Source organism: Cryptomeria japonica, chromosome 5 (genome assembly GCF_030272615.1).
Source record: "Cryptomeria japonica chromosome 5, Sugi_1.0, whole genome shotgun sequence".
Classification (NCBI taxonomy): domain Eukaryota; kingdom Viridiplantae; phylum Streptophyta; class Pinopsida; order Cupressales; family Cupressaceae; genus Cryptomeria; species Cryptomeria japonica.
In genome coordinates, this window is record NC_081409.1 from 736,387,653 (window position 1) to 736,404,788 (window position 17,136).

At 37.2% G+C, this 17,136-nt stretch overlaps 1 protein-coding gene across 2 annotated transcripts in view; it reads right to left on the reverse strand.

The window, feature by feature from the left end:
* The window catches only part of LOC131028789 (protein SUPPRESSOR OF GENE SILENCING 3 homolog), a 30,496-nt gene extending 13,968 nt beyond the window's left edge, over nucleotides 1-16,528 (reverse strand). Inside the window, exons 1-2 of one of the 2 annotated variants that reach the window (XM_057959137.1) lie at nucleotides 16,167-16,528; nucleotides 15,744-15,938 (exon numbers count right to left, since the gene is read on the reverse strand). In XM_057959137.1, the coding sequence (XP_057815120.1) occupies nucleotides 15,744-15,936 (193 nt within the window). In that variant the 5' untranslated portion in view covers nucleotides 15,937-15,938; nucleotides 16,167-16,528. The other variant, XM_057959138.1, reaches the window with a different exon arrangement.
* Nucleotides 16,529-17,136: the final 608 nt, after the last annotated feature.

Sequence of the window (17,136 nt, forward strand, 5' to 3'; positions counted from 1 at the left end):
CCTCACATTGAGAGATATGAAGGAAATGAATCAAAACCATCCAGTGACATCACCATGGATCAGATAAGATAGAAGAGCTGTTAATAAGAACTAGCTCTCAAGCATCGATCAACTTAAAATTGCAAACTGCCATCATCGGATTCTACCTACCATTTTCTTATTCATATATGTTATTGGACTGGCCTGATTAAGCATCAGACTATTGGGCACCAAACCAGGTTGCATATGATCATAAAAAGGAGATCAAAGGAAAGATGTTAAGCCTGCACCAAGAGGAAATCAGAGAATGCAAATATTATCAGAACAGCAGCCTGCCTCCCAGTTGGGGCCATTTCATCAGACCAAGGAAAATCGAACTGCTGGTAATATTCCTGATCATAACCCTATTACAGCAGTATTATCATTACAATCTAATCTCCTTATCTACTTCTGTTATAATTATGCTCGGTAGCCTTATGATGGTCTCAGCCTTAAATCTACCATTTCAGCATTAGGGCGAGTATATAATACATCTAACAGTAGTTCATATGGAAATGGTAATTCGTATTATTATTAGATCAAATATCTTGGGAATACTATTATTATTAGAGCATCATTACTATTATTGCAGCATTACTTGATAACATCATAGTAATACTTATTTTGGGAAATATGGAAGGAACGTAATAAAAAAAAAATTGACAATAAAGCAAGAAGGTTAGAATCAATCCTCGTCTCCATTGAGACTTCAATTGTGGAAAACATCAATTGCAAGCTAGCATTGAATTCCATCCCCAAAAAAGACTTCATGATAACAATTAGTTTTGAAAAGATAAAAGTCAAAATGGAAGAGTCATATCTGTTTAAATAGACATCACTATATCTGTTTGAATAGACATCACTCTTTCAAAAGATGTCTCTCTACATAAGAGATGTAAATACAAATGATAGGGGGAGATTGCGAAAGTAGTGAGAAAAAGAGTGTAGTGGTGTGTAAAAAATGCTGTGAAAATAATTCAAAAAAGGGTATATGCTGAGAAAAGTTTTTATATCAGATTTAAGAAAGAATAAATGGGAGGTTGCAGCATTTTCTAAAAGGAGATATATATTCAGTTTGGAATGAAATTTATCAGCATTGTGGCAGCCTTTTGATTGATTTGTACAGTTCATGATTACCATCATGGCAGATTGATGAAAGGATCAGTTGCAGATTTTATAGCAGATTTATGTGTTGAGTTTGATGCCTCATCTTTGTGAAGTTGGTGCTTCATCTAGTGGAGTTGGTGCTTCACTTGAAGGGGTTGGAGCCTCTTGTAAGTTGGTGCTTACAAATTTGGGGAGTTAGTGCTTCTTGTGGGTTGGTGCTGACAAATCAGTCTAGGGATTGGTGGCTTTACAATTTGTAAAAGAGATAATATATTAGCATTCATTTGCTGCGGTTTTCTCCCATTTTGGGTTTCCACATGAAAAATTGTGTTCTTGGTGTACTTTGCTATGTGTATGGTTATTTGAAGTAGTAACCTAGTTACAAATCAATTTAAAAGTTAAAATTAATTAATATACTGATTCAACCCACCTTGTCAGTATATTTGTGTGCTCTTTACTTGAAGGGAACGCCCTTGGAATCCCGGTTAATGGGATTCATTTAAAACATTTTCATTAAGTGCCCCAACCTTTTGGACTTGTAAATAGTGTGTTGTTTTCAATAAGTACCATTAGGTATAAGTCACTAGGTGTCTTAACCAGGTTTTGTCGCGATGATTTCCCTTTTAGTTGTAATCATTAGCTGAAAAAACTCTAACTGACTACCTTTGAAACTGAATTTAATGCAAGGCTTGCATGCTATCCTTTGTTTCCATTTGAGCACCTTATTTTTCGAATCGGTGGCACAGTAAGCTATAAGTACCTCTTCCTAGATTGTGGGTATTTTTGAAAAAGAATTGCATTTAACTCACACAAACTAGCCCTGCAACCGCCATAGAAATATCAACCCTACTGCCTTTTGCATTCATTTTGCAAGTTGGCAAGCAATAGAGCTTAAGCAAAGCGGAGCAAAGTTGCTGAATAATATTGAAGTGTGAAGACTTAGATTTCAAGAGCAACAATATTCGTCACAAAAAGGCATGTTTGAAGAGCTATTCTTTACACAATGACTACAGGAGGAGCATCCTCTATGGTGCAGGAGCACCTAAGTTGACATCAAGCCTCTATGAGGCAAATTATGAGTCTTTTGTGTTTTGAAGGATGAATGTTGTAAATAAGGTCTTGAAAGACCTTATATGATGTAATAAGGTCATTAAGACCATTGGTTTGTATGTTGAGTCCTAGTAGGGGCCGTGTTGGCACAAATAGGCAAAAATGGCCTAATGTGGAAAATATGCCTCTATAGGTCAAAAATGATGTTTGATGATATGTAAGGGTCTTTTGGACCTATTTTTGTCATTGTTGAGTCATTAAAGTCATAGGTTGGGTCTAGGATTCAAGTTAGCCAAAGTTGCTTATGTTGTCCAAAAATTGCTCAAGCAACTTTTGTGCATCTTATAGGTAATTAGGTGTTATTTAGTAATACACATTTAAAAGGTGGTTATAACCGTTGGAGGGGACTTGAAGGACATTAAATAAGCCTTGCCTCGGCCTGAGTGAGGGTTGGTGTGTATGAGAAGGATAAAAATCAATAAAAAGAGTTAAGTTCACTGCATTTTTTCTGAGTTTTCTAACGTGACAGTCTGATAACAGGCTCTTTCCATTTACAAAACATATACACTTGCTTTGGTTATCCATTGGAAATGAAGGAGTAATGAATCCTCTCTGATTTGGTTTTTGTTTCATTCATTTTGGTTGTGTTTTGAGTAAGTTATCCTATTTTTTGTAAAAACTGTTAAAACCCTAGGTAGGGTAAACAGTGACTCTGTAAAATGTAATTATTGTTTGTAACTAGGCTCAGAAAAGGGGGTTCGGATTGCCTAAGGCAACATCCGAACCCCTAAAGGGCTGGCCCCCCCTTTCCCAAGGTTTAACATGTAGGGCTGAACCCTTCACATCAAAGAAGGTAGCGTGCCCCTAAAACAGGGCCAGCCCTATAATGACACGCCATGCTAAAACAATATTGGCGCCAAACATATTTACCTAATTAAGGCTGACTTGAAGGACTTATGCTCATATAAATAAAGATCATTTGCCAAGGTTAATTCACTCATTCAATTCATGCAATTAGCAAAATCCTTCTGCTCCTTGGTGTGTGAAATTCAGAGGTGAACTGGGCGAACTTATTCAAGACAAAGTTATTTTGGTGTTCCTAATTACTGTTAGATGGTGCATTTGGTGAATTTAGAAGTGCAGACCTGATATAATGAAAGGGCAGATCTGAGTCATTCAAATAAGAAGTTGAAGATTCCAGATCTGAGTCACATGACTGGAGCTAAGTATTGTATTGTTACAATTCAAGATTGAATACATAATCTGACCTGTGGGTCTTTAGTGCTGGGTTTTTCCTCCTCAGAGATTTTCCCAGGGTAATTGTGTTGGTCTCTTGTGCATTTGTTTTCTCTCTTTCGTTTACTTGCATTTTAGTTACTTAATGTTAATCTGAAATTAAATACTGAAAGTCTGATCGCTGGTCTGAGACACAAAAACTAACAGTAATAAGCCCTCATTCCGCGTTGATCAGGCCAATACTTGGTGGAATGAAGGGCCATACCATGTACTTTATTGTTGTTTTCTTGCAGGGTCCCATGCTCAATTTAGCACGTGCAAAATGATGTCAAATAGTAGATTTGTCAGTGCCACAGTCTGAAAATACAGTGTATTCATGGAGTTTTGGATAGTGTGAAAGCAACAAAGGTGTTGAACAGTGTTGTAAGTGAAGAGAGGGATGTATGAAGGACCCCTTGGCATGAACCAAGTGCTGGATAAACAAAGAAGTCCATCAAACTATGTTGATTTATGACTGTCCTAACCTATGCATTGACTGTCCTAGTTTTGACAGTGCATTGAAATCACTACACTTTACAAGTCTATGAGTGGGTTTTGTGTTGAGTTTGAGGCAAGAGGAGTAGTAGGGTGAATCTCCCTCATTATTACTTGCATTTGAAGGGGCAGTATATAAGAATGGTCCATGTAAGTATGACTGTCCTAATGAACATTTGTGACTGTCTAAAACCAGTGGTGCAGCAGCAGTGTCCATTGTCTCTTCTTGGGTGGTTGGGAGGTTAGAGAACCTTTTGTGAATGTTGAGAAACCTTTCTAGGGGTGTCCAAGGGGTATATGTGGTTGGAGTATCCATTGTATGTTGGGAACGGAGTTTGGAGTCCTAATTGGGTATGGTGTTGAATGAGTGATTAGTAGGGAGAATTATGGTGTTTGAGTATTGGAGGGCTTGGATTTGGGTTCATACATGTTGATGAGGACTATTTGAGCATGTTCCAATGAGTGGATGAGGACTAAGAAGAATGAGGATGTTCTGATGTATTGCAACCCTAAGAGTACTCATAACCTTGTGAGGGGTCCTGTGAGGTTTTAGGGGGTTACCACCTTATTGTGTAAGTGAGTTGGGAAGAAATCTCCCTATTTGGTTAAGTTTGGTGGATGCTCTGCATCACTCTACTGGAAAAGGTGAGAAGACTTCAGCCTTTGCCAAATTTATCAATGTTTACGACAATATTTCATACGCCTCAGCGTCAATACTGCAAAGGCCAATAGTAGAGTATACCAGGTCATTGAAGCAAACAAATCACAAAGACTCGGTATTGGTAAAAGATTTTGGAGATAGAATTCATGATCCTAAGCTACAACAAAATCTTAAACAGCTCCGTGAAGGTGCCATGAGGAGAATGCTAGAGAGAGTAAAGGAGAACAAAAGAGTAACCCTAGGGTTCAAGCTTTGGAACTATGGTCTTCCACAGTACATGGTACCCTTTGTTCATCCATGTCCTAAGTTAATACAAGTCTGTGCAATTAAGTATGACAAAAATGCAGGAATCGTTCAAGGAAGGGGCTTGAAAATTATCATAAACCAAAATGTCGTTAGGGATATGCTTTGCATCCCTTATGACCCAACAACAACAAAAAAGGCTTTTAGCCACAAAAATATGGAATGGTACCGGCCAAAAAGGGAAATGGCACCCTCATTTTGCAATGAAGAAATGGATAAAAGTAGAAATGAAACAGCATTGCCCCATTTTCCTATGTCAATCAAAAATTTTTAAGATGACATGCAGAGTATTTTCAATGTTGGCCTTCGTCTATGGCCTGGATACCGACAGTATAGTGGAAGAATTCCAGATGGGCCTAGGATTTCAGCTTAGAAGAAAAAAGGGGATTGTCTATGATGTCCCGAAACAAGACTCCATCAAGAAATGTTAATATTGAGAAAGCTCCTTGTATTATCTTTAAGGATTGTTGGAATTGTTTGTCATTATGGCTTATCATTGATGTCAAATGGCTGTTTAAGATATGATGATACAAAGACTAAAGCTAAAGAAACATGAATGCATTATTCAGGACTTGTACATTGATGTGATGAAAGCCTTTCAAGTCTACCTACAGTTGTGACTATTTGCAGATTGAAGATCTTGATAAGATCATTAAATCAGATGGAAGACATGTAATACACTTTGTATGCAGCGATGTGTACTCCATAATGCAAAGAAATAAGAAGACATATAAATCAATGACGAGTTTCATCATGGGCAAGTTTCTTTTATAGAATGTCCAACTTCATCATGGGCCATTGATCAAAGATTATACTTTGTATATCTTTATATTGCCAACTTCATTATGACAGCAACTTTATAAGCATCAAGGAAAGAAATGATTAAAGAAAAGAAACACACAGCAATCCATGTATTTGTATCCAGCGGTAATAGACAGAACTCAGTAAGAAACAAGTAATATAATAAGCAATTAGTTTCACAAGAAAAGACATCGATTCAATATGAAAGAGACGGACACCTAACACACGGCAGCAATTAATGGTACATTGAAGACCAGCGGCTAGTGAAGTTAATAACCATTCCTATTTGCAAATGGTGCGATCTGAATTAAGGTCTTGAGGAGGTGCAATCCAAACAAACGTAGTTATTATCATAAGTTATAACTAATAGTAACTTACAGGGTGAACGGTGATGTTTAAGAACAGCGATTCACATATAACAATGTTTATATTTCATAGAGAAGGCAATGATCAACTAATGTTTGTATTAAGAAACATTAATAATAGCCGACTATAAACAAGCTTTCAAGTCAGCGATTTAAAAATAGTCAAGGTGGCAATTCTTATAGAGGTGCGATTTGTTTTAGAAAGTAGTAAATAAAGTTTGATATGTTTTGAATAAGGATGACTCCTTGGAAAGGGGTTCACATCTCTTGTGAAGGGATATGTGAAAGATATAAAACCAGAAGGCAAGAATTGATAAAAGGGGGAGTATTTTAGGAAAGAGAATATTAGAACTTGTGCTCTCTAGGGCTTTCAACTAGCCAGGAAGGTGGTATAGGATCCACCTACTTGCAAGCTAAGAGAACGAGTATAAAGACATTAGACAGGCAAAGCATCCAAGAGACATCGCATATGTATAAGGCTGTTATTCAGGGAAGGCAATGTCTTTTACATAAAAAAGCACACGAGCATAGAGATATAACTCTGAAAAGTGATTACATATTAACTCTATTCTTCATATATAACGAACCATTGGTCCATAGACATAGATACGTGCTTCTGCAATCAGTCCCACCTACCACATTATAATTACATTAATCGCAGATGTATAAGATTAGATATTATTCGCAGACATCCATCCTCGAATCAGCAATCATATCAGATTTCTTTATTTGGTCAGAATTTCAGAATTCGTAATAGATCTGATCTTTTACAGCATAAAGATATTTGACATCGTTATTGATTAAATTCCAAATTCTTTTATCGATGTACAAGTTGTTCATTAAGTGAGCCTCTTGTTAATAAATCTAAATTAGAATAGGCATAGCAAATATCTATATCCATTTATACCATTCAATACAATCTATCAAAATTTATTTGTCCCTTGCAATAGTGGGCATTGAATCTTTAGATTGTGTAAAGTGGAAAATTTTGGGGCTTGGCCAACTCTCCACTTGGAAAGTGGGGAATTTGCTAAGCTCAATTTTCACTTGAGGAAACTTTACATTCAAAAGAGGGGGATGAATCTACTAGATCCAATCCCAAAAGGATGCAAGGACTGAATACTAAGTAGATTGATTGAGATTGGAATGCAATTGACCCTCTTTTGTAAGTTGATTGATTGAATTAAGACAAATTGCTGAAAATGAAGACAAAGTATGTGAAAATAGTGAGCTACAAATTCGGGATTCAGTAGTGCACCTGGATCTGAGAAGTTTGAGATGATTCGGAGCTGCTTTGCGAAATCGGGCAAAAGTTGCAAGGACCATGTGTCCGGACAGGGGCGCCCTCCACTTGGTCCTCTGAACTTTCCGCGCGTCGAAAAAGGTTTTTCTGTCTCTGCGAATAAAGCTTAATTCCAGAAGTATAGTTGCGCACTTGTTTCCTGCACACAGAAAGAAAGGGAAATGTGTTGGGAATAGGGGTTTGCCTTCAGGTCAAACCCCGGTTTTGGAATTAACCAAGTGGTTGAAATAATGTAAATGAAATGACTGAAAGTAGAAATCCTCCTCTTTGAGGGGATGTTGAATTGCTTGAAAATGAAATGCTTATAACTCCTTGTGAAGTTTTGCTTGCCTCCACATGGAATTATGATTTCATGAAATAGAATGATGATCTCCTCTTCAATGCTTGAAATCTTGACTTTATTGCTGCTCCAAAGCTTGAAGGAAGACTGAAAATGCTCAATTGTTCTTGAATGCTTGATCTCTTCAATGCTCGGATGCTTGATTGAATTTCGTTAGATTGTGTCTTGTCAAATGAGAGGGGAAATCCGTCTTATATACTTGTCAATAGCTTTAATTGACCGATTTTCCGACTTGAGCTGACATAGGGGGGATTTTCCCGCTTCATTTTGAGATAGGCCAAAGGGAGGGACCCCAAGATAGGTCCTCTTTAGGGGATCCCAGAGCGCCACGCCCTAGTCCTAGTGGATCCTAGGGTGCCACGCCCTGGTCTTGCCCTATTTTGGGGCAAGATCAAGGTGGCTTTTGAGTGCACAGTTGAGCAAAATGCAAATGTTGACTCGTATGAGCATATTCAAGTCTCTGATCAGGCCAAGGGGCGCAAACACTAAGGCGACGACCCAAATGTAGTCAAAAATTGCAAGGGGTGCAATTTTAGGACGTTTCAGATTGAAGACAAATTTTAAGTAACTCTAGAAAGGGGACATTACATTGTCTTGTATTATTTCGCAAATATCATCATAGAAGGCATTACTCGGCAACTGCAAGAGTTTCCCAGTTCATCTATTTTCAGGTACTCATCTTTTCTGATTCATATGCTCCACCAAGAATTTGATTTCTTCCAACGACATATGTGTCTAGATGCATTTGATACATTAGGGAAAAGGAAACCAGCTACTATGTGGACCCATGTGCTCTCAAAAACACACGATTATTATGATTTTTCTGACCTACTTTTGACTCCAACCCTACAAGATTTCAATCGTCGAGACTCCATCCCTAGGTTGTCCATAAATCCAATTAGGTGTCTGAGAGAAAGTAGCCCTCAATGTGATTGGTTTATGGGGCAAATTTTACTTCGTTAAGGGTACATGGTTTTACAGAAGAACCTTTTAGGTTACCCACATATGTGACTGACAGAACCCTAGCCCTTGAATTGTTTACGCAAGTTGCAATAGTTGATAGTAGAATTGGGGCAAGAAGAGGTAAATCAATGATTTATAAACCCCCAATCACATATGGAGGAATAACAATGGAAAAAAGAAAAGCCGAAGTGATACTTATGGCTAAATTAACCCACTTGGGGTTTGGCGTCATATGTGATTATTGGCATTATGACCCACATGGTTACCATGTCGGTAGGGCCATTCTTGTAATCCATGTTCCCTGCGCCTATAAGGATTCTTAGCGTAATCCAACCTCAATAACCCCTGACACATGTGTGGATTTGTCTTCCATACCCTCAAACCCAAGACCATCATGGTTAAGCTTTTATACAATGAAAGGAGAGGAAAATCCCTCAAGCAAAGTTCCGCAAGCAAGGAGGAGATATTTGACAGAAGTGAGATGGAGTAAAGACAAAATCGCTGCCTTCTAGACATACCGACAAGAAGTACAAGATTGTTATTCTAAATATGATTCCAATTCAAATGATACAACTTTTGACAATAAATGGGAAGTAGAGCATTCGAATTCATCGAATGAAGAAGTGGTTGTTGTAGTGAGCCATCCAAGCCAGGAGCGCCAATTCGAGAAGAGGTTGACTATAGGTCCAACACTTGAGCTGATACAAAAGGGTTTATAAGGCGATTACACAACAACGGACCCATAGCGTAAAAAGAAAAGCTGCCCCACCAAAGCAACGACAATTCTCCTTAACTTTAAAGGGAAAAGAATCTTTAGTGATGCCACCTGAGAAGAAAAGACGACCATCAAAGTTGATCTTACCTAATGAACCAGCAGAGGATGGAGGTGAAGTCGTGATGTTCAACCAAGCCCCAAGGGCCCCGATGGTTGTGCCACAGGTAAGTTTCTCTCCCTCTCTCCTCTCTTCTCAATCTTTAGTCCACTCTGTTGATTCCACATTGCTTTCCCATCCACTTTCTCTTGTTTCATCTGCATTAGTTGCTTCACAGCCCACTCTCTCAATGCCCTCTTCTTCAGCTGCAATTTTCTCGTCCGTTTTAATTGCTCCCTCTTTCCAAATTCCTACAGTGCAATCCTCAGCTCCCAATTTTGAGGTTACCTCTAGTCTTCCAACAACTTTAGCATCGCCTTTGCCAGCTATGCAGACCGCAACTGCCACTATGTTAGCATCGCCTCAATCCATTGATAGTGCCACAGTTCCACAAATGCTTGTTTCTCTTGCTCCATCCACATCAGTTGCTTCGCAGCCCGCTCTCTTCATGCCCCCTTCTTCAACTGTAATTTTCTCGTCCATTTTGATATCTCCTTTCCAAATTCCTACGATGCAATCCTCAACTCCCAATTTTGAGGTTACCTCTGGTCTTCCAACAACTTTAGCATCACCTTTGCCAACTATGCAAACCACAACTGCCACTATGTTAGCATCACCTCAATCCGTTGATTGTACCATAGTTTCACAAATGCTTGTTTCCATGAGCATTTCATTAACCATGCAGGCTGCCACAACACCAGCATCATCTGTTACAATGATTTCCCCATTTGCAGTATTTTCGACACCCCCAACTGTTATGGTGTCACCAAATCTCTTAAGCGTATCTTTTGTGCTTGTTCCCCCAACAACTCCATATGCAATATGTGCACTTCAAAGCATTCAACCTTTTTCCCCACAAACCTTGAACCTTTCGAAGGTAACGATGTCTTCTGGATCTCAAGTGACAGTGCTTGTTGTCTCAATTCCTTTTGGTCTTCCCTTTGGTGTCCCTTTTGTGGAACAATTTATATCTTACCCCTTTGAGTTAGCAAGCCAACCGAACGCCACAAAACAAGTTCAAGTAACACGAGCTCAAGAAAGGAAACTTAAAGATGATGCACGGCCAACCCCAAGGATGAATACACTCTTTGACAAAAGAGTGGTCAAGTGACGCTGGTATCTAGGATACCCAATATAATTAAACCTCAAGGCCAGATGCAATCCAAAGATTATACGACACATGCTATTGGCATCAACATGACAATGGCATGCCCTCAAGACAAAGTAGAATTCTTGGAAGAGTCATAGAGGGTGCTCACTTTTGGTTTCATTTGGGTCAGCAAGAACCTTGAAAAAGCAAGAAAAAGAGCTTCAAAATGTCAAGGAGACATTAGTCGATGCTAAATCAGAAATCAAGGCAAAAGACGAAGACGTCGCACAACTAAGAAGAGATCTTGATGATAAGACTTTTGTGAGTCTCCAAGCTGAGCAAGTCGAAAGGACAAAACTTCAAATGAATTGCAAGAGGCTCTGGCGAGGTTCAATGAAGAAAAAGAAGACATGGAAAGGAAAGAACAAAAGAGCAAGAATTAGTTCAAATTTGTGAAAACTTTTCAAATGCCATGGATCAGCTAAGTGAGCTTGAGCAGAAAGAAAAATCAAAGTAGGATAGGCTCCTAAAGGAAATGGCGAAAGCACAAGCCCCAAACGAATAGTGAAAAGGAAGCCAAGATGCTTGTGGAAAAACTATTATAGTTGACTCAAAGTTTGGTAGAGGTCGACAAATGGAGTAAGCAGACAGTGAAAACTGCCCTATAGTCAAGAGACCAAGAGTTGGCGAAATCTCGCCAAGAGGCTTCCAAAGCTTTGACTGAAATCAATAAATTGCAGGAAAGCTGTTAGAAATTAGGATCTTAGGATACTAATCATTATAAACAAGATCATAAAGTAAATGAAATGAGAAACATACATGCATAAATGTACACATTACACAAGATATACATGGGGAAAACCATTTCGAGTAAAAAAACCCATAAAGCATCATTTGATTAAAACACTTACAAATATAGTCTATCATAAAATAGACATGAATCTGGGGATACTCCTCCAATACTTCCACATGGCCAATAATACCTCTTGTGCATAGTGATGTAACTCACCACAAATCTCCAAATTCACAAAACTCTCAAATGAGAGATAACCTCCTTAAATATAGGAGGAAGGGTGGCTTCACTAGTCACACCTTTTCAATAACCTCCACTCAAATAATTAATAATCTAATAGTTATTAAAATATAATTATTTCAAATGGGATATGCTTATAATGCATATAGTATATAAAGTTTTATAACCTTATATTAGAACATTATATATAAATGTTATAAGGATGTGACCCCTAATAACATTATGTTCTAACAAAAACATTAGAAATAACGATCAGGAAATCCAACAATTACAAGACACCTTGTTTGCCCCTATTCAGCAGCTCGATTTCTTGGATGCTTCAACAATTGTATATCTCCTATTGGGACAAGGTTAAGGTCCTGATGGCTTCTTTGAGACTGGACCTAAAGGTTATTGCAAATGCTCACAAGCTGAGTACTAGTGTGGGATCAGTGGTTGAACAAAATTTGCAACTAATTGCCCCAAGATTAACTGAATCAAAGTCAATAATTGAAAAATTGTACATTGTAAATAATGATACCTTTGTTGCTACTAGTATCACTGACAAAATATTGGCAACGAAAAGAGCCAATGAATGTAACGCAACTACTCTTAATGAATGTAATGCAATTGCTCTTAAAGGCAAGGAGTGTCTCAAAACCCTTGGGCTCACCTTGACACAGATGAAGGGGCAAATTGAGCAACTTCTCCAGTTAGGCCTTCCATCCCCTTCCTCAACGGATGGAACGTTGTTAAATGAAGATCAAATGCAGCAACTACTGGATGAGAAACAATAGGATCAATCTTCTCTGCAAACCCTAGACCTCAATCCCAATGTCACGAAGACTAAGAAGATATTGCACCCTTTTGTGCAATTGAATTTTCATATGGAAGCAATGCAGGCAACCTTGGTTATCATCTCCTTCCAAGAGATGATAGATCTGGACTGAGCTTTTGAAGATCTACAACTGCACAGCCACCCTTCCGATGCAAATTGGGTGCCGCTACAATCTGCACTTATGAAATTGTGATTTCATCTTCCTAGTTTTCCTGTTTTGCATGTACTTTTTGTCAATGAACTAGAGTTTTGGGCCCTTTTTCTTCATAGGCGAAGAACCCCTGAGAGTCACCAAATTTGTAGGTAAATCTACAGTAGTCCAAGGCTAAATTTTAAAAGGGTGATCATATTCCTATAAGTTTGTAACTTTTATTTTCAACCAATGCCAACCCCTTTTGTAGCCCATGGACTAAAATTTTGATTTGCATCAAAGCCCGCCACTAGCAGCTTGGCAAAGTTTCTTTTAATGCTGCAACTTGAAGTGTTTCTAAGGTGCGTGGAGCCACCACTTGTTTTTCCCACGCATTCTTGTTTTATAGTCTCACATTTTGAGGTGTTTGCCATGATGGTTACCAAGTGTCACCCTCGCATGACTTTCAAGGGAAGGAAAAGGGGAAGAATCAACAGGCTCCACCTAAGTCTCGCATGTGTTGGTTGGACAACAACATAAAGGAACGAGGGAAATGAGGCAACGATCCTTCAAGTTGTTGCATCGAAGTTAGTGAATTAATCTAGGTGTCTCCATTCATCATGCAGGTGAGAGGGTGATAATGAAGCAGAATTAACAGGTTCGAGACAGTTGCAACAGTCTCCATGATGACATTTACACACGGCAAATATGCATAAGCTTTTTCAATTCCACTGCTTTTGTTGGTTAGAAGTTTTGGATTCTATTTAGCCCACAAGCATTTTATATTAAGGGTTTACCATCTTTTAAAAATATCAAGACTCAGTTATTGCTTAGACTTTTAGTTCCATTTCATAAATCAATGAAGAAAAGCATATCAAACTGTGCCTAGTTTGCATGTCCTGTATGTTTGATTTCTTTAGTGGATGATTTAAATTTCTCTGTCACAAGTGAGTAGAACACTTGTCTTAATTTTGACTCTTCTGATTCAAATTCAATTGAATAGGCTATTGAATCATGTGTTGTTATACTCTTTTAATGGTCTGTAATGTTTGTGACTTGATATCGTATCATGTCAATTTGATGAACTAGAAGTTATTGAATGAGTAATTATCTGGAGCAACTAAGGAATTTGTATCTCAGCCAAGCCTTAATAGGTGCCTCTCACAGAAAGATCTAAATATTATGTTTTATGTCTTTGACATGAAGTTATTGAATGAGTAATGATCTGGAGTAACTAAGGAATTTGTATCTCAGGCAAGCCTTAATAGGTTCCTCTCACAGAAAGATCTAAATACTATGTTTTATGTCTTGTGACCTTATGCATTTTGTTCTCTTTCTAGCAATGAAGAGATAATGGTATTTTGTGCTTAATTTTCAAGAGATAGCATATTTCTTATCTTCCAGGGTGAATTTTAAAGTATGAAAAAGATCTTGGCATTCTACCTTTGATGTAGATTTGCTTTTTTCTTTTTCCCTCTATCCCTTTCCCCTCCAACATAGTTGAAAAGCCGGCTTCTAAAATCCTGCAGGTTGTTTAGTGAAACGCAATTTGTCCCCCACTCACTAAACTTCCCATAAGGCTGTTTCCTCGTAAGTGTAAACTTTAGGGATCAACAGTTTCCTTTAAAGTTATACAAGGAATTTAATCACAAACTGGATTTGAATGATCCTTTCCACTCTCAATGAGTCATGGATCATGCCCTAATGATAAAGAAAAAGTGAAACAGTGATATAAATTACTATTTCCACCTTGTGTTTCATCTGCATTTACAATGATTACTAGGTATTACAGTTAAAAAGTGCATCCAATCCTCCACTCGGGAAAAGGGCCTTTGACATAAATAGAAAGACATAGAACTTTCTCATATACAAACATGCAACATTCCAAAACCTCACCAGCATTTCAGCAGGATTAACTCCTTCAAGCTCCACTAGACGTCAATCTCTTATCAACTTTTCAAGTGTGGTGTGTAATTTGGGTCCAACCATAGGACCACCATGGTTCAAGTACACAATTGCAACAAAGCTCTAGTGACAACAAAACAACACGCACATACAACACAGCCATACCCAAATGTACTGTACCCAAGAATAAAATTTGCCATGCCAACATATCAAAATCTTGTACCGGCAACTTAGAATTTAAAGAATGATACTATTTGACTTATTGAGTGTCATGTTTGTATCATATGAGCAAGCATATGCTTATCTGTTGGTACATACAAACATAAATTCTGATTAACAGCTTCTTTAATCTCTGTCCATGAACAAATATTGTGGCACTAAGTCCAGACAGTTTGAGAGTTGTCAAGGGCCTTACTGGTAAACAATTCCCAGTGAGCGACCTCCTAATTTAATTGAGTTATGATAATGATTGTAAAAACGTGCATCAAGTAATTGCATTTAAGTATACTAGTTGTGAAGCATTCACCAAGAATATTACAATGTGTATTTGTATAAAATATAAAAGGCGGTATACTCAGAAATCACTTCGAACTTTCCTAAAATTAAGCTTGACAAAGACACATATGGTTCATGCCTTACCAATGGACTCATGCCCCGCAACAAGAGTAAAGACAAGAATAATAAATCGGCATCTTTTTGAAACTTTTTATTAAAAGAGTCAAAAGTTAACTTATATTATGCTTGATTAAACTAATTAGGAGTAAAGAAATGAGTGCATTTGGTTAATCCCTTTGAAATTTTGATTCTGGGATTCTAAAAAACCTCCAGTCATGCCTAGCATATAAGTTATTGACAAATGTAAGGCAAAAAAAAATAGAGATTGATAGGACTATCCAGGAAACCATGTCTCTATAAACACAAACGGTGGATGCCATTTATAAAATCTCAAAAACACAAGTGATTCGAAAACTGGGCATTTCAGTGAATGTATTTGAATGAGCACTTGAAAAACCAACACAACAATTCTCCAAATAAGCCTAGGAGATGTATCCAACATAACAACCCTTCAAATTAGCCTAAGATTTATGCCCAGTGTAATAATTCTCCATGTAAACTTAGGATATACAAGTTATTAACAATCATAGAATAAGAAATTTAAATCAATAGTAAGATTTTGTACACTATATGTAGCTGAGCTTTTTTGCATATACTAACCTTGCAGGATTTGGGCCATCTCTATATTCCCAATACCAGTCCATCGCCCATCCTCAGTTTTAGCCAACCTTGTATTCTCAACTATCACAGTGGGAGGCCACACTATATCATCTTCTGATGTTTCTATCTTCCTCTTGCCTTTGTTCGCAATGCCATTCGTAGGTGTAATCAAAACGGTGTTGATGTCACCCATTACTGAAAAAGAGGCATAAAATCAAGTTTACACACATACCCACTTGCAAAATCTTAACTATATACTTCTCCACAGAATCATTCAATTGTTTCAATAAACTAACCAGTTAATTCAAGCTACCCATTCAAATAAATTTATAAACCCACATATTCTAGTAATAGAACATGGTCTCAGGGACATATACTCGAAAATATCCACAACCACTAGCAGGAAAGAGAATGAATACATACACACTGATCAAATAGAAGTGAAACGGACCGTCCCGCGCTAAATCAGAGCTTTTCAGTAGATATTAGAAAACGTGTTTTGAGGACCAACTTGTGTGCAACTGTTTGTCAGTCTACAAGTTGAATTGTGGAAATGTAATGGGAGTATTTAATGGCAAGTTATGTGCTAAGTAAAACGAATTAAATGTCACTAAAACGATTGACTGTGTTAAGGAGGAAGTGGCGGCGATTCAGGTTTTTCTGTCTCAATCCATGCAGATTTCACGTTTTGGCTTGTCAATGAATGTGTAAACTTTTCCTTGGAGAATAGGCGGGTACAGATTTATTTTGCTCAGTGAAACAGTTTATTTCTAATTCACTTTGCTATTATACTTGTTTTATGGTACTCATCTATCTTGCATGAAACTGACAATAATTACTAAAAAGTGGCATTGGGATTTGAATTTTCTCTGTCGCAAAGTACTAGGTTTTTTAATTTTCTTTATTAAGGTACTGGTTATTTTTGTTTTCTTTATTAGGGAGTTCCTCAAGCACGTAAAGTTTATGATAGGTAGCAATTAAAAATTTATTTTTGTTTTGCGATTTTCCAATTTTTAATTAATATTATATTTAACGATTTAGTAATTTTATATTTTATTTTCACTTTTTATACATATTTTTAATTTATTGTTTTAAAATATTAATAATTTTGTTTACTTTTATTTTTTATAAAAAATTAATAGTTATTATTATTTTTGTTTGTATTAGTTCTTTTCAGTAATTATTTTTAAGTTTCAATATATCAATTATTTGAATTGTCATGTCGTTTCACATACAAGAGAAAAACAAATACAAACAAAAATAATTTGTTTGATCTTATAAATTACTTGTTAATTAGTTGATATAATATATTTTTTCTTCTTGATTTCATAAATGATATGATCTTATTAATGTTATTAAAATATGTCATTCATTTCATCTTACATATCCTAAA